The sequence below is a fragment of the Emydura macquarii genome, unplaced genomic scaffold (assembly GCF_026122565.2).
Source record: "Emydura macquarii macquarii isolate MOO-44397 ecotype Brisbane River unplaced genomic scaffold, CSIRO-AGI_Emac_v2 contig_1790, whole genome shotgun sequence".
NCBI lineage: Eukaryota > Metazoa > Chordata > Testudines > Chelidae > Emydura > Emydura macquarii.
This window is the reverse complement of record NW_027131927.1, coordinates 26,493,965-26,512,515: the sequence shown is the minus strand read 5'-3', so window position 1 is coordinate 26,512,515 and position 18,551 is coordinate 26,493,965. Positions and strand designations below refer to the sequence as shown.

Genomic DNA, 18,551 nt, shown 5'->3' with positions numbered 1-18,551 from the left:
TTGCAGAGAAACTAAATGAATTCTTTGCATTGCTCTTCACAGCTGAGGATGAGAGGGAGATTCCCAAACCCAAGACATTCTTTTTAGGTGACAAATCTGAGGAAGTGTCCCAGATTGAGATGTCATTAGGGGAGGTTTTGGAACAAATGGATAAACAGTAATAAGTCACCAGGACCAGATGGTATTCACCCAAGAGTTCTGAAGGAACTCAAATGTGAAATTGCAGAACTACTAACTGTGATATATAATCTATCAGTTAAATCAGCTTCTGTACCAGATGACTAGAGGACAGCTAATATGACGCCAATGTTTTAAAAAGGCTCCAGAGGCAATCCTGGCAAGCACAGACTGGTAAGGCCAACTTTAGTACCAGGTAAATTGGTTGAAACTATAACAAAGAACAGTGTTCATCTATGTGTCTGATAATTCTATTTGTTGGGAAACAGTCAACATGGTTTTTGTAAAGGGAAATCAGGCCTCACCAATCTACTAGAATTCTTTGAGGGGGTCAACAAGCATATGGACAAGGGTGAGCCAGTGGATATAGTCTGTCAAAGTCTTTCTGAAAAATTGAAGTAATGTCCCTCACCAAAGGCTCTTAAGCAAAGTAAGCAGTCAAGGAATAAGAGGGAAGATCCTGTCCTGAATCAGTAACTGGTTAAAAGATAGGAAACAAAGGGTAGGAATAAATGCTCAGTTTTCAGAATGGAGTTCCATGGTGGTGTCCCCCAGGGGATCTGTATTGGGGTCTGTACTGTTCAACATATTCATAAATGATCTGAAAAAAGAATAAACAGTGAGGTGGCAAAATTTGATGATACAAAACTACTCAAAATAGTTAAATCCAAAGCAGACTGCAAAGAGTTACAAAGGGATCTCAAAAAACTGCAACTTGGCAACAAAATGGCAAATGAAATTCAAGGCTGATAAATGCAAAGTAATGCACATTGGAAAACGTGATCCCAACTATACATATAAAAGATGAGGTCTAAATTAGCTGTTACCACTCAAGCTGTTACATCAAATGAAATTAATAGACAACAGATTTAATATGGAAAAAAGGAAATATTTCTTCACACAATGCACAGTCAACCTGTGGAACTCCTTGCCAGAGGATGTTGTGAAGACCAAGACTACGAGGTTCAAAAAAGAACTAGGTAAGTTCATAGAGGATAGCTCCATCAATGGCTATTAGCCAGGATAGGCAGGGATTGCTGTTAGCCAGAGGCTGGGAACGGCCAACAGGATGGATCATTTGATGATTACCTGTTTTATTCGTTCCCTCTGAAGCACCCGGCATTGACCACTGTTGGAAGTCAGGATACAGGGCTAGATGGACGATGGGTCTGACCCAGTTAGGTTGTTCTTATGTTCTTAACTGGCAAGGCAACAACCTTAATAAATTGGTTAAAGGATGAAAAAGAAAACAAGTTTTACTTCATTACACATCCAATCAAATAATTGACTAAACAGCAGAGAGCTATTTCCCAAAACAAAGTTCCATGTGCTCTGTCATTTGTTTTAGGTGTATTTGTAAGGGTCTAAAATGTGTTTGTGTTTTGTTTACAGCTGTGAATGATGAAAAATGAACCACTTTGTTGTTTGTTTGTTGTTTATCTTTTTAAAGCTGAATAACAATGTTAAATTAGTCACACTACATAAACAGCTAAGATAATTATAGACAGAGGAACTGTGCATTTTATGCTTTGAAGGGGGAAAAGATAAAATGAAATGGAAATAATGAACTTCATCCTTAGTCTACCCTTCTTATTTTAAAAGCGATGAAAAGCCACGATTCATTCTGCCATGACAAACACATCCTCACCCTGTCAATGCTCAAATGTAGGACTGTAGCCAATCCTTACCTTGCCCACTGTGTAGTCATAGCTCTGTGCTTTAGTTTCCCCTCTTACAGATGGTTGTCTATAGTCTCCCACTGGTGGCTAGATGATTTGGGATTTAGCTTTACAAACAAACTTCTGTTAGAGTCCTTTCCCTTTCAGGGGTCAGCAAATAAGTCCAAAACAATATAGTTCTTTCAGAGTTCAGTAATTCGTTAGCCGTTGGTTCAGAGTTCTCCACAGCCATGCTCCCACAGATTGTGACTAATAGTCTTTTTTCAGTCTGCTCCAGCTTGTCTGATTTCAGGAGCCCTTTTTTCCCTTCTGGCAGGGTTTTCAGCTTGCCCCCTGCTGGTGGCACAGCTGAGATATGAAGGAGCACAGCCCCTCCACTACTTCAGCTTCTGGCCAAGAGACCCAAATGCTGTGAAACAGCAGCTCTTCTTCATAAACCATAACCTGCTTCACTCCTTCCAGAAACATTTTGGCCTTTTCAGCTAAGTCCCTCACAGATTCAGCCCTGCACGGAGCAACTCTTTCCACAGAGGGACACACCCAGTAAGCTTCTCACAGCTCACCACGGTCATAAAACAGGCCTCTGCTGCTGGAGAAACTCCTACTCCCTACAGCTCTTTCCTTGTGCAATGTGCAAGCTATTCTAGCTGGCCTGAGTCTTGCACTGATGCTCTGGGAAGCAAATCAGGCAGAGGTGAGACTAAGCCCAAATTCCCTTTGAGGGGGCCAGTTTCTCCTGTGATAAGGACAAAGATCCATGACAAAGCACTTAAGAAAAACAGAAACAGAAATTTTAAAATTACTTCAGTAGGAGTTGCTCATAATGCAGTGCCTGCATTATGAGGCCCTGGATATTTGTGGAGTAGAGGTAAACTGGAGTCTACAGTAGATGTCATTTGTATTAAGAGACAATGAAAAATGATGTGCATGTTCATAATTCTAAGGTACACATTCTGTAGATACATCAAATAGTGTTACACCTAGTGCTTGAGACAGTAATATTTGGGGATATTTGTAAGTGACTAATTTCTTATGCAATGCTAGAACAGGTAGTTGCTGTTTTTGAACAAAATGCAGAGTTTCCTAGATAGTGTATCTACTGTTTTGTTTGAAGTAGAGATGAGCAAATAATTCACAAGGAATAATGTATGAATTTAATATCTTTTTCTGCTCTAGAAATATCTATGAGCAGATCTCAGTGTCATTGAATGCATTCACTGACAAATGTTAATGCTAATCTTTATCATCACAAACCATTAAGTTTTGGACAGGACTATCTTGTCCTATAGGCTTGTACAATGCCTAGAACAGCAGAGCCACAATCTCACTTGGGGTTTCTAGTTGCAATTGTAATACACATTATAAATAATAATAAGTATTTGGTATTTAACATTCTCTATTTGAGCTGTGTAAGTTAGTTGTGATTAGCTCCGTAAGTCACATGGTACTGTTTTTGTTACCTGATTGAGGTAATGTGCATATACTCCTACAGTAAATATTTGCATGTTTGAGTTGTCCATGTGTCTACATAACACAATTTTTGAAACATGCACTCAAGTAAAACTGAATCCCTCCTGTGGCTAAATCAAATTAATTTAAATATTAGAGTGAGTATTTATAGAAAATATTTTGCAAGGTTTGATCTCTTAGCCTGAATTAGATTATCTTCATGGCATGCTACATAGTTCACCATTCCCCTCCCTACCATGCTTTCGAAACATGAGAAAATTAGGAAGATATTCAGACATTTTAAAAGGTGGATTGTTTCAATCTTTAACTTGCCTGGCTTACTGGTTGAGGAATCACACAAGACAGAATTATTTAGTTATAATTAACATAAGTGTTTTTTAACTTGTCTAGGGCATCTAGAGCGAATGGAAGGGTGCATTCTGAACTTAACTAAATACACAGTTGTAGTTGTATCAAAGTAATATGGCACATACAGTGAGAGAAAAATATTGACTGATTTCTACCTCAGTTGCTGGTGCTTCTGATATTGTTTTGGTTTACACTTTACTTTTATCTCCCCTCAGTAGCCAAGCCAATGGTTATAATTGAAATTTTGCTCAACAACTGCTGTACTCACATGCAACAGAACTGTCTTCCTAAATATCTGTGTTGAGCCTCACTTGTGCTTTAAGTGAGAGTTAGGCAGCTGAAGAGACTGAGAAACTAATTTGTTTGTTGCTTGCTGGATATTACTTTTCTCCAAGTAATCAGTAGTTTGTGTGTTGTGGAATAAACGCCTGTCATATTGTTTCATAAAATTCCCATTAATTTTAGGGGAGTTATTCTCAGTAACTACAGAGTGGGAAAATCTACATACTCTAACCCCTGAAACATTTTGCAAGTGCTGTGCGGTCCAGCTGAACATCTGTCATTCGGATATAAAGAAACAACCCTCCGGCATTCTGGCAATGCAGCAAAATATCATGCTTTCATATACTGCATTCTGATATTGTCATGCTGGAAATTTCCTAGAGTCCTAAAATAGTAATGGGAATGATTATGCAGAGTGTGCGTATTTTAAAGGAGGGCTTTTTTCTCCCTTTACTTTATTCAAACCCTCATTCAGTTATCATTCAGCTTCATCGAGCTAAGGAATGATTGTGTTATAACTAAAAATTCATAGCAGCCAAACTATCAGTCCCTCCTAGATTGTGTATATAGTACTGACCCAGGCTAACTTTGCTTATATGGACAATGTGACCAATTTACAATGTCCATGAATTGTTTCCATTTCATGCATAATTCCCCAGGAAATCAAGTACACATTTCCTTGTGGGGTGGAAGTTATTCTGTCGTGAAGCCACCACTCTTCCCTCTTCAAATCCTTCTAAGACTTACCTCTGCCATGCCTACAAGCACACTGACAACTAAATGAGAGCTTGGGGACACTCAGGTATAGTTGAAGTGTATTTATTTATTATTTTAAAAGGTATGTAATGTATTTAAAGAAATGCATATACAAAATTAAATGTTTAGCTCACCCTGTCTTGCTCATCTTTGTCTGTTTTATTAGACTGTGATGTCTTTGAGACAGATGGATTGATTTAAGCATGTGCTTAAAAATTGATGCTAAATATGAATCCTTACATTCCATCCTACTTATTAAACTGTCAGACTTTATCTGGCCTCAAACCCCAGGGATTTTGATACCCATTTTGTGTTACACAAGCACTTCAAACGTCATAGGAGGATGGGAATGCAGGGCCAAAACCAGATCTGAAGAAAGGGACTTCACACTTTCTGAAGACACTGGGATCCCAGTTACCTTTAGATCATTCTGTTTCACGTCACTATAACTTAAGTGCATTGTTAACACAGGATGAGTATCAAAACAATAGGTTTGGGGGGCCAGTAAGCATGATTGTTCAAAGAATGGCACAGAGAACGAAAGATTTGTAGTTAAGATTTAGGATCTGCAAGAACTAGAGCTTCTGACCCAATCCTGTGAGGGGGTGAACATTCCATAAGAAGTCTGAAATATCGACTGCAACAGGAATTTTTTATGTTATTTCAACAAAACTGCAGCATCCCAACATTTGTTTCTAAAGGTATAAGGAGTTTTCATCTGACTTGCTTCGAACAATAGGAAACAAACAAACACAATAAAAAAGCAGGTTAGCAGGACTCTATTAGAATTAAAGAAGCTCTCAGGAGTAAAGATATCTATTCCAACAAAAGTATAAAATTTTAGAATGTGTACGGGTCATTTGGCAACCGAACTAGGAAACATAACACATTAAGGGCCCAATTTGCAGAAATGGCCTCTGATTTCTGCCCTTATAAATAATGGTAGGTGCATTTTACAGTGCTTGAATGTCTAAGTATCTGATTGTGCCTACAGATAGAATACTTGGACATCTACGTACCCTGAAATAAGACTGCAATTATTTGTAGTTGTTGAACTGGGGGCCACGTTGAGGTTCATTTCTAAAGTCAGGGCCAAAAAAATTATATTGCTGTTAGTATTAATGAAAAACAATCCTCCTGTAATAAGAATGCAGTCCATGGAAGTTCTTCTAAGTACAGCAGTAAACTGAAGTGGCACTTTACCAGGAAACTGACTAACAACTATGACATCAGCACCTCTCATTTCAGCTCTCCATACTTCCTTTATTAATAGAGTACTCTGAACTTCCTAAGGCAAGTCTAACACACTTTTCCAGATTTAAAAAGGGGTAGTGTTGATGAAAGGTGGACAGAATGACATGGCAGGAAACTGAAGTCCTCTATTACCAGAACAGGCACTGCAACAATGAAAGGTTCCATCACCAGACTGTTAATGAGCCTCAGCAATTGCCTGGAAGGACTTTATCTATAATTAAGAGAGTAGTCAGTGTCAATATCTATAGGGTCCTTGGTCTCTGGAGTGAGATTGCCAACAGGGATGACAATTAGTTGTACACATTTGTCCACTAGAAACTGTACCAAGATGACTGAATTTAAGATACTCAGGTGAATATAGTGAGTGACTGCTATCATACAGCAATGAGTTTATTCATTTACTGATGAGTGCCAGATTTCATCAGTAATCTAGAGAGGAGATGATCTGTGCCAATCCCCATACAACCATCTTTTGAGAGCAGATCATAAGTAATTCACAAATAGTTTCAGGTTGAACAAAACTGCATTTTTTGGTGAATCAACTATTCGTCTTTCATCCAGATCTAGTTCACTATTCATTATAACTATGCAATTAATTTGTGCCAATATCTGTACTTATAAAGTAACTCTTGCTCTCCTGACAAAAATATATAGAAATGTTAAAATGCTCCCACATTTGAATATATTTAAGAAAATTGGAAGGAGAAAAAGAAACACACACAGGTAACATGTATTTTGTATTAATCAATTCTGTTTCTGGAAGAAAGGGGAAAAATTAAAAACCGTTCGTAAGAAGTTTAAATATGGGAATGTCTGAAAGTTCACTTCTACAATAAAATTTATAGATTCAGAAATAACATTCTAATTTTTCCCATAAAACTTAAAAGTAAAAATAATAGATTGACATATAATCATTTACAAGAATATGCCAGCTGATAATAAAGACAATCAAATGGTCCATAAAGTAATTCCAACAGAATCCGGGTGGGGCAGGGTGTCTTGTTTTGTGAGTTTTCACGGAAGTCTCCAAAATAACACCTAAAACTTAATATCTCCAATAATCTAATATTAACAAATTGGTGGAATGCTGCTAGATATTCTTCCTGGACAATAGTGCTTGTATTCAAAGGCCTTAATATCTGCAGTCAGTGTACGGTGATTGAGACTGAAACACTAAGCTCATACTAAACATAAGCAACAGCAAAAACACAACCACCCACCCCCAACATTTATATTGCCTCTTCACTGTTCTTGTTTTTAAATCATGATACAAAACAGTAGTCAGAAGGCTTGGGTGCCCTATGACACTGCTATCCAGAGGTTAGGGAGACATCTTCAACTATTTTACATATTAAATAATATTTAATGGTTATAGAAGAAATCAAATTCCACTCTGATGTAACTCCATTGAGTTAAAAAAAAAAAATCTTAGACCGGCAATAAATTTGTCCCCATCAGATCGGGAACACACTTTAAAGACCCTCCATGGGAATTTATCCATGAGTGGTCACTATGTGGCTAAATTCCTGAATTCCAGACTTTTCTTCAAAATTGATAGGGGCTAACTTCAGTTTAGTCATCAGTTCTCAGATACTACATTATTTCTTTGCTAATTCTTAAAATCCAGATGTCTAGGCTGAAATTCTGGCCCCACTAAGTCAATAGCAAAACTCTCCTTGACTTCAAGGGCCAGAATTTCACCCATATTATTTTCGTTATGGTTCTAAAATGCATTTATGTATATTGAATTATAGGTTAAATGTTTTCCCTGTTTCTCAGGTTTGTCATTGTCTTAAAGCACCTAAATCAAAGGCTCTCTGCATTGCAGCCAATAATACTAAAAATTAGTGAAATCAATAGTGACCATTTTGCAAATGAAAACGAATCTGTATAAGACTGGTTAGATATTGTACAGTTACTGAAATAAAATAAATGCATAGCAGCATAGAATATAAAGTCAATAAAATATTACCCCAATTTTTATATTAGTCTGCACATAAAGGGAGATAGTATCCTAAACAGCAATTTACGGTAAAAAACAAAATCACAAGGGAAAATGATCAGATATAACCATCCTGATTTTTAATATAGAAAGGAAAATTTCCACATTTTAAGAAATTGCCTGAAGTTTCTAATGGTCATTTTCTACTAATGGTACTATGGAGAGTGAGCTTATCAGAAGCAGTCAGCATTGACTTCAGTGGGAGCAGAGTTAGGCCAGTGCTGAGAGCTTTTTAAAATCCCATTTTAAAGATTTTTCCACAAGAATCTTAGTCCTTAAATGAAAAAGAAAAGCCCCATAAGTCTGACTATATATTTTTTAAAAATGGAGCTATAGAGTTAGTGCCTGATTCTCCAGGGTTTTGCATCTTGTGTTGTCACTTAAATTGTGAAAAATAATCACCAAATCGTAGCATTTTATGCTCATTTTGTGGCTAGAAATAACTGCACAAGGTGCAAGTTCGAAGAGATTCAAGCTTTTAATCTAAATCTATTCTGATTTTCATTTGTGGCATGGCCAAGAGGGAACAGCCAATTATGCTGCTATTGTTAATCTCCATCATCTAGGTAGCAGTACATTAAAATCACTAAATTTAAGCTGAAGTTGTACACAAACTCATGTTTGGAGATATTTGACAAAAATATTGAAGTGTGCCATTTCCCATGATTTCTAGGTCATATAATTATCTTTACATACATATATACATATATCTCTTATTTGTTCTTCAAGAGGTTTATTTTATAAATATTACTTCAGTTTGTTTCACTGAGAACAGCTATGCACCACTGCTTTCAGAACAGAAAAAGTGCTATCAATCTGTCACTCTTTTTCCTTCCATCTTTTTTTCTGAGCTACAAAACATCTGTTCTCCATTTATGTGGATCATCATGTTCTGTAGATCCTCTTGTTTAAACAACGTTCGATGCATCAAAGGTTAAGTATTTTGATTTCTTCCTTATTTTCACCATATAATACTAAAAAGAGGAAAAAAATCTGTGGCAAGGTGCAGAGCAGGTATTAAAATGCAATTTTTTGCACTCTTAACCGTGAAAGAAAAAGCAGTGAATGGAAAAAAAATGATGGGTTGGCAAACAAAACCTGACAGTTTAGTTGGTCAAAGGAGAGTCTCATTTGTATGGTCTACACCTGGCTGCTCTTTTTTACAGCTTCTTTACACATGCTGACTTCTTGTTTTTAAATGTGCATGGCTGAGATTTTTATTAGTAGAAAAAATGGTTTGTTCCTTTGTACCATTTTTAGGAATCTCATATTCATGAAGTCAATGGGGCAACTCCCATAGTTAGGCACAGGATTCTGTATTTTGTTGAATTGAGGCTTTGGTACTGAGAAACAAAATCAGTTCTTAATTCATATTAAGTCCTCATTTAAAAGGCACTGACGTAATGGAAAATAAAGAAAATTTGTTTTAATTATTAGCACAGGCTTTGTGGAAGGTAAATGAAGTGTGCGATACACTATAAATTGCAACTTCAATTTAAGGGTTCTGTAGCATTCTAAGTAACCGTATTCCTAGGGGAGAATATTCATGTATCTTCAGTCATCACTGAACATTTAAGCTGAGTAACACAAATACAGTGGAACCTACTTATAGGGCTAAATCTTGCTCCCTTGTCTGTGGATCTGGAGGGCACTGCCTGCATAACCAACATAGTTCCTTTATAAACAGGATTTGGGCTGGCCAAGAAATCATGGTGATGACTATGGTATAAAAACTTAAAGATAACCCTTCAGCACCAGGGTCTCTGGCTGTATTACCACACAGTGTGGATTTGTGTGCAAGAAAAGGGCCGACAGATTAAATGCTTTTCAGGTCCACCAGCTATTCACACACCCATGCATAAGTGGGTGCAAGCACTTCATTGCTTCTTTCCCTTCACCTGTGGAGTATTTCAAGGCAGAGCTCCCCAGATGCCTGAGCGGTGTAGTGGAAATATAGGAGGTACGGCATAGTGAACATGAATACATTGAAACACTCTCTATAATGAAGAAGTAAAAAATACCAACTTCCAAACTGTTTCAGTGCATTGCAATGTGCAAATTGCAATTCTGGTTTTAAAGAATTTCTAGCTTGGAGTGGGGAGGGAAAGTGTCATATTTAGAATTAAGAAAAATGAACTACTCAGTCGATACTTTAAACATATTCTAAAACCCATTAAAATAATTAACCCAAAAGTATACAAAATATTACAAGGCTAATAAAAGGACTCTCCTTCCCTATCACTCCTGAGTCACAGAACTTGCATAATGTCTTGAAGATTATTAAATCCAAGCACCGGTTAGCAGAGACAGAAAACAAATCCCAGAGGTAAAAACCCTTACCCTTCTGTCAACCCTTTCTAATTTAATCCATGGGGATTACTATATTTGAGAATCTTGATTGATGGACTCACACAAAGGGAAAGGCAATTGTTGAGATGGGCTTTATAGGTTAAAACCAATACCATATTTCATCTCAAAATTAAGGTGGTAACCAGTGGACTATTCTTCCAACAGGAAATGGTCTTAATTAGCAGGCAGATGCACTCTGCAGGGGCTGAATTTTCTCAATGGTCTGAAATGTTGCCTCATGTCAGGCACATTACAGTAAATCCCATTTAGAGGTTATAAAAGTCTGGATGACTGTGGTGTGGTCCTCACCTGAAGGAAAAGGCTGCAAACTTCTTTCTGACCACAGATTATAAAGTCTCTTTTAGGAACTGATGCTACCTATCTTCCTAGAAGCCAGTGGGGTCAATCATGAGCTAGGCTGTGAGCCTGCATAGCCAATAATCTCTCCCGTTCCTTCCCATTGCTTTCCCCATCATCATATCTATTTTTCTCTGGGATGGACTAGTCATCATTCACACACTAGTCGATGAAGACTGGGTAAATCAAATCAAACCAAACCAGTGGTTGAGCTGGAGGAGATGAAAATACAGAGTTATGTGTTATCCCTAGACACCAGAACTCACATAACTTCACTAACCCTCCTAAGAGACCTGTAAACACACATATGAGTGTTCCACTTCAATGCACTCTTTCTTACTGCACTTTAAGTATTTATATTAGTTTTGGCAAGGGACATTGTGCTGCTCTGCTGTAAAATCAGAAGTTTTTATTTAAGAACTAAATGCCCTTGTCTGATATCGTACGTTTTTACACTTAAAACAGAGGTGGCATTGGCAGGTTTTATGATAGTTGGGGACTTGCATAAATCTAGTGCAGATTTAAATTCCTTCTGTGCTCCTGACATATGTATCCTGGAAAGGATTACAGTACTTAGCTAGCCCATTCACGTGTGTCTTAGATTTAAAATCATGGGCCAGATCTCGAGGTGTAGATCAGCATAGCTCCACTGAAGTGAGTGATGCTACACCGATTTATATCAGCATGAGATAGTGACAGGAATCCCATATCAGATTATACAGCCATGAGGATACAACAGCCAGAAGACAATATTTTCATGTGGGTGAAAAAAAGCAGCTTCGTTTATTGCTTAGGCATCATCTTATTTAAAAGACTAAAGATGACATAGCTACAACGTAATTGTGAGGGGACCACAAAAGTTTCAGATAAGCGTCCACATGTTCAGATCCTTACCCAAAGCTTACCTGAACCCATCTGAACATCTTCAGTTTGGAAATAAACCTTGGTATCTCCAAGGAACAGTCTCTTTTAAAACTTCCAATAAAGAGGTTAGAATAAGACAGGCCCTGGATGTGTGTGATTCAAAGAGTGGGTAAATGTCAGAATGACAAGCAGGGAAGTTAAATGAAACTCAACTTAGGGAGGAAAAAATACTGTCTCCTTACCAGGGTGTGGATGGCCCTAGATGCAACATTAGCAATGAGGAAGTTTTGCTTCAGGAATGGAGTGCCGTGGATTCCTGAAAGGAGCACACCCAGTCCAAACACACTGTGTGCTATCAAAGCATAGCTCCAGTGTGCAGGGTAAGATTGAGGGCAGGGTGAAGGTGGACCGCAGTTGGTGGATATGCAACTATACCAATCCCCTTCCCAGACATTTCTCCCCTACAGAGCCCACTTCTATGCTTGCAGCCAAATTCGGTGGCCGTAGACGGGAGATACATAGAGTAGCTCCTGTCGGTGCAGCATTACTCCACCTGGCAGAGGTGGATTAATAGTGTCGATTTCCGGATTGATTGAGTGGGTCTCCACTTCCACTCAATTGATATTGATAAATTGATCTGACAGTGGCTAATTTGCCACAGTCAGTCTAGATATAGCCTAGAGATCTCTTTAATGCATTGCCAAACTGCACTGTCACCCTGTGCAGAGGGCCCTCACAAAGTCCATGTAGCGTTGTGAAGGATAAAATGGGACATTGTGGTGTAGAGACCCTTTGCTAGCTTTCTGCAGAAGGACACATTTCATTCCTTATCTACAAAGAACAAAATTTGGGTCCCAATGTGCCAGTTAGATAGTGTACCAAAAGCTATTGAAGCATACAACTTAGGTAGGTAACAATACAAAGATGATACAGCCTTTCAGATGTTGTTCCATTAAATTATAAAAAAAAATATGTATAGGACATGGAAATAATGCTTTCCATGCCTTATTATTGTTTGGGACATTTGATTCAAATGGAAACAGCTTTTCCTAAGGGATTTCCATCTCCTTAAAAATGTCCTTTAAGACACCAGCAAGTCTGAAACTCACAAGAGGCAATTTTCAGTAGAAATTTTACAAGAGTTAAGCTTTGTTTTACAGATACAAAGCAAAAAGAAAAAAGAAAAGAAAAGAAAAATCTGTGGCAAAAATAGTAAGTCCTTTTTTCCCCTGGTGTCATGTCTTCAGCTCCATACAGCCTTGAAGAAATTTATACATGGCACTGTTTTAGAAAACTAGAGATTTTAGTACAAAGGAATCAATTCGCTGAAAAAATGTACACATGCTGTTGCTTTATGAGTTACTATACATACAAGAGGATCACACAAAGGACCCTTGTTTTACAGATATTGCTGTACTGTACATTAACATGTGGCTTTCTCCTTTCTCAGGACCACCTTTACATTTAGTATTACAAATAATATTATAACAATGCTGAAAATACTGATACAAAACAGCTTCAAGATGATATTTTTTAAAAATATCCCTCACTTTAATTGATCAGTTTTCTCCAGTGTTTGGAAAGTTCAGCTCTAAAAAAGATTTTCCAAGAAAATAGCATCATTTAAAATGTTTTTTGAAATGTGTAGACAGTTTTTTTTTGTTTTTTTTTTTAAAATAAAGTGTAATCCAAAAGTCCATTTTTTCCAGGAAAAAAACAACTATAAATACAGTATATAAGTTAAAATTGAAGAGGTTTTTTTATGTAATATAGTACATTTGTATCCTGGGGAAAAAATTCCCTTGATTAATTTATTTACAGATTTGAAATATAATTGCATACATCAACTCTTGAGAAAGGCCAGACTGAAATCTGTAGTTAATAATTATTGGTCATCTTTTGCAATCTATCATAACCTTAAGAAATTGCTCAGATGAAAACATGGATCTGAATAGTGAAATCATGGTGGTACTATTTTGGTTTTTTTAAGTCTGTTGACTTTAAATTAGAATATATTATCAAAGCAACATTATGAATCTTGAACACCCATGCTTCATTCAATTTGCAATTTTGCATTGTTCCATTTTGGCAGTAACAACACACAAAGAGAAACAAAGTGAATAAATTTGCATATATTCATCTTGATTCACAGGTGCCCAGTTCTGCAAACCCAAAGTTACCACTCTGGCATATTCTGACAAACCTTTGTGTCTTCATTAGCAGATGATGTCCCAAAATTAACCCTAATTGGAAGCCTCAATAAACAGAAGCCTGGTGATTCAGGGCTACCGAAATGGCTCTGCAGCACATTTTCCAATGCCTGTAATCCAAGCAATCTTTACATAAAACTGATACTATGAAACATTGCTTGGACTGAGCGGCTAGTCAGATATTAGGCTTAATACTAGGTAATTGTTATCCTACTACATGGTATTGTGTGCATTATTTGACTGCTGACTTTTGTTCTTTGCCAGAAGATGGGAAGGGGCGATGGAATGGATCACTTGATGATTATCTGTTCTGTTCATTGCCTCTGAAGCACCTGGCATTGGCCATTGTCAGAAGACCAGACACTGGGCTAGATAGATCTTTGGTCTGACCCAGTATGGCCATTCTTAAGTAGAAGTTAGGTCTTTTTGTAGTTAGTTTGGAACTTCATTTGCTATTGCGTGGTGCGGTATATGTTAGCTACTTGAATCTTGGAGTAAGGATCTGCTGCACCCCTTCTTCCTCCTCCTTTATAATTAGAAATAAAAGAAGAGAAGTGACCTCATTCAGATTTACTGATCTGCTTCATGTGCCCTGAAATGCAGATGATTCTTGTTATTCATGAGCAGCCTTCTGTGTGTCATATTATTCAAACAGATTACTTGCTATCAGAGACATTTCAGACTAAGCATGAAGTTTCATATATGCCACACATTTAGCGTATCTTGCCTGAGCTACCCAGTTTCAAGCCCTTGGAAAGGGAAACCAGGATCTGATGTCACTAGCAGGTTTGCAAGCTGTGCAGTGTAATCAGAATACTTCAAGTTCCTCTGAGACTAGAATGTTGTAGGTCAACTAGGAATACATGGGTTTTGAAAGGTGTGTATGACAATAGACAACCAAACCTGCACAGTTAGTCCAGGTCATCAACTACTGCAGGTCATTAACCGCAGATATAGCCTTGGAGATATGCTGATTTACATTAGAGTAATTTGGACATGAGCAGATGAAGACTGGACGATAAGACAATGGAATTACTGCAGTCTTTCATCCATTTTCAATCTGATACACTGGAATGTGGCATGACATTACATGATGCATCAAACAGCACAGAATATCATGCTGTGTCAAGAGTGATGCATCATCTATGAAAGTACAAGAAATATCACCACAACGTGACATGTCATAATACAACCAGAATAGCAAAAAACAAAGTTTTTGGAGGATCAAAGCTGTCACTCTCAATTTGAATTCCAATTACTCTGTCTGAAATCCTTGGTGAACCTGTGTGAACTGAGCATTTAGAAGAAAATTAAAAGCCGTCTCTTCCTCTAGGGGTGTGATGAGGCAGTCTCAAAACTGCAGAAAGAGCTAACACATCTCTAGTTTGTGTGTGAGCAAGTTTCATTGTCCAAACAAACAAAAAACCAAAACATATATGATACAAAGAGAGGGCTTCAAAGACTTCAGTCTCATTATCTCCCTAGTCTCTATACAATTCAGCAGTGTTTACTAATTACTTACCTATTCATTCCTCACATCTACTTTCACAGTAACATTATTAAATGCAGTGCTATTTGAGATCACCTTCCGGATCTTCAGTGTATGTCAATGGTTTACAGCGGCAGAAAGATGACAAAAATATTGGGCCTATTTTGGACTAGAGATACCAGCAAGATGATCCCATTTATTATACATGTGGTGACTTCTGCAAGACAGGTCAATCTAGTTACTTAAATTAACATGCTAGTTCACCCCATCCCCACCCTCCTTAAAAAGGGAAAATATGGAGCCCCTGTACAATACTAAAAAGTTTTAAAAAAATAAAAAAATTAAAGATAGCAGCAGATGAGAATTTAAGACTGAGCTCTAATGAGCAATATTCCCCCTTAACTGACTTTAGCTCGTTCTACAACAAGAATATGAGGACTGTTAGCCATCTTTTTGGCCTAAAGTCTGCAGCTCTGCAGTGTGTAAGTTGTGGTGAAGGAAAACATTTTTCCTGCTGTACATGTGTAGGGAAATGGGTCCCCTCGGAGGTTGTCCAAATCTCCCTGTGAAAGAGGAATGTTGCCGGGGTACAGCAGTCTGATCCTTTGGTGCACCAGCCAACCCTAAGAAGCTCTCAGTCTTGGGTGTTGGCTTGGTTGTACTTTGTGCAGCGCTGGCCAAAACGTTCTGGGTGACCTCTGAAGTGAGGGTCTCATACGTGCCTCTTGTGTGCTTGATGACTTCCACTATTTCTTTATCTTTCAGGAGGTTACTCAGGTACAGACTTGACAGCTGACAGCTTTTGCTTTCGTAGGCAGTTGCTTGGTTGCCCACTGAATATCTAAAAGGGTCCTCGGTGGGAGTATGTGCTGACTTTCTGTCCCTTGTGTTGAGGTTTTGGCTCACAATTTTGTTTAGATATGTAGCCTGGAGCAAAAAAAAAAAAAACAGGAAAAAAAAGTCATTAGCAAAAGCATATATTAAGAGCAAAATGATAGAGCATGCAAAACACTCCCAGTGGTATCTGCAGATATGTAGAGACTGCTTAGGCTAGGCACTTCATGTTTGTTGATTAAAATAAAAGACATATCTCAAATGCTAGCAGAACTCCCAAGGCACCGCTAGTATGAAATGGAAATATTACTCATTTATATTAAAAAATACTTTGAAAGACATATATTTAAACATATAGAATTTGGGAATTTACTTAAAAAATCTGATTACATTGAAAAGACAAATTCTTTAAGGAAATAAAAGATACACAAAGAGGTCCCATGACTCTTGACAGATTTGAGCTCATCTTAATCATAATAGTAATTAATACCTAGTGTATATATCACTTTTCATCTGTAGAGATTATCTACACATATAAAGAAAACCAATTGAGAGTAACTTTAGGCATCAGTTAAATTTAGAACCTGCTTAACTTTAAATACGTGAGTAGTCTCATTGAAGTCAAGTTAGATATTTCCTAATGTGCTTAAAGTAAAGTGTTTCACTGGATTGGGGCGTTAAGAAGGCTGAATATATACTGTAAGGGATATTTCAGCATATTGGTAACCATTTTCCATACGTGCTTGCACATGCACGCATCATGATTTGGGAAGTTCAGATTTCCACTGATTATCAGCTCCCACTGGGTGTGACAATCCATTATGCCCCTTATTTATGTTATACCTACCACTCATCTGGTCTTAGAGGATGCAAGATGCTCACAGGGGCAAGTTTAGACCTGCGTGTGCTGACCCAAAGTTATGCTTATTAAAAAAGTTTACAATATTTTAATTTTAAATCCCATGGGATATAAAATAAGATTAAAATTAAAATTTCAATGAGGAGGAGGAAAGTGTTACCATTGCTGAAGAAGCATCCTGACTGCTTTGGTGATGGTCTGTGCTAAGTTTAACAAGCAGAGGACATACTTGGGAGCCATACTGATTCGGCGATTCCAATCATGGGAGTCGGTGGTCAAAGATTTGCACTAAGATAATTACCAGTGTGCTGAAATGTCCCTCACATTGAGGGTCATCAGCAGAAACTGTTGCTCATAAGCTTGCCTAACTTGAAATTCGAGCTCATATGTATTCACAACAAATCTTCATGTCTATATATTTTAATATCAAATGTCTTACTCAAACTTGCCTGACAAATTAAATAATATTCCAATGCCACATGTACAGGCATTTGGAAAGCAAATTCAAATTCCCCATGGAATAAGTCAAAAGCACTGAAAGTCTATCCCCTTTAATGACCTAAAATGTGTGTGCGCATGAAACGGAAGCACACACATCGTGATGTTTCCAGGGAGCATTTTGTAACACATAGTGCATTTTATATTTCACTCTTCTTTCAATAACTAGTAGTACAATTACCAAGCTCCAGTTACTATTTGAGAAATAGGTTATAATACCATCAGTTGTATTCTATTTTAAAAAGTTATTTTGGAACACAATTTTTCCTGGGTTTTATCTATGTCTCACTTTCTTGGGTACTATCCAGCAACCTACTTGTGGCATTCACTCGTGCTAATAGACCAATATTACCCTATAACCTTACCGGGACTGAATGCTGCCAGGACATAGGGATTACCTTTTGACATTTACACTGCCATTTATTTTATGTGCTCAGGTATTGCAACTTGGAGCCAGGGAACTAAATTCACTCCCAAGCCTTATACTCTGAATTTGCTAAACTGTATTTTGAGATATTTCAATAAAGCCATAATGAGATTTGTATATTTTTTCATGAGAAATTGAATCAGCTCACATGGTTTTTGTGAACTATTAATTTTTTATTCATCCCAAATGAAGGGCAGAACAAATGCAGTGAATGTGATTTATATACTTTTTTTGTGAAGGGCTTGTCATACACATGGGCAGATTATACTGCTGCACAGGTTCAGATGCTTTTGGAGGCACTATGTACCTGAAGCAGTTTTAGCTATTTGAAGAGGAATTTTCTAAAGCACACGGGATTGGCCTAATTCTGCTCCCATTCAGTCAGTGGTAAAATGCCCATTCGCTGCAATGGGAGCAGAATACGTTTGAAAATGTCACCTTTGGATAGCATCCATCACCATAGCATCAAAGTGCTGAGTTAAAATTTACCTATAGTTTAGTCACATCTTTTCACTCTAATAAATAAATAATTCAGTGAAATCTTCCAACTTCCTATAGAAATAAGTGACTCAACAAGTGACAGGTGACCTGCCAAAATCCTCATATTCTCCTCTGGGCAGTAATTCCAAATCCTCTGGCAATCCTTCCTGCTCATAGTCCAGAAATGCATGTCTGCCTTTCCACAATACCCACATA

General features: G+C 37.6%; 1 protein-coding gene across 1 annotated transcript in view; it reads right to left on the bottom strand.

The window, feature by feature from the left end:
• Positions 1-14,998: 14,998 nt before the first annotated feature.
• The window catches only part of CCSER1 (coiled-coil serine rich protein 1), a 1,029,451-nt gene continuing 1,025,898 nt past the window's right edge, over positions 14,999-18,551 (bottom strand). The window contains exon 10 of the mRNA XM_067557175.1: positions 14,999-16,164. Coding sequence (XP_067413276.1) covers positions 15,679-16,164 — 486 coding nt within the window. The 3' untranslated portion in view covers positions 14,999-15,678. The remainder of the gene's footprint in view (positions 16,165-18,551) is intronic.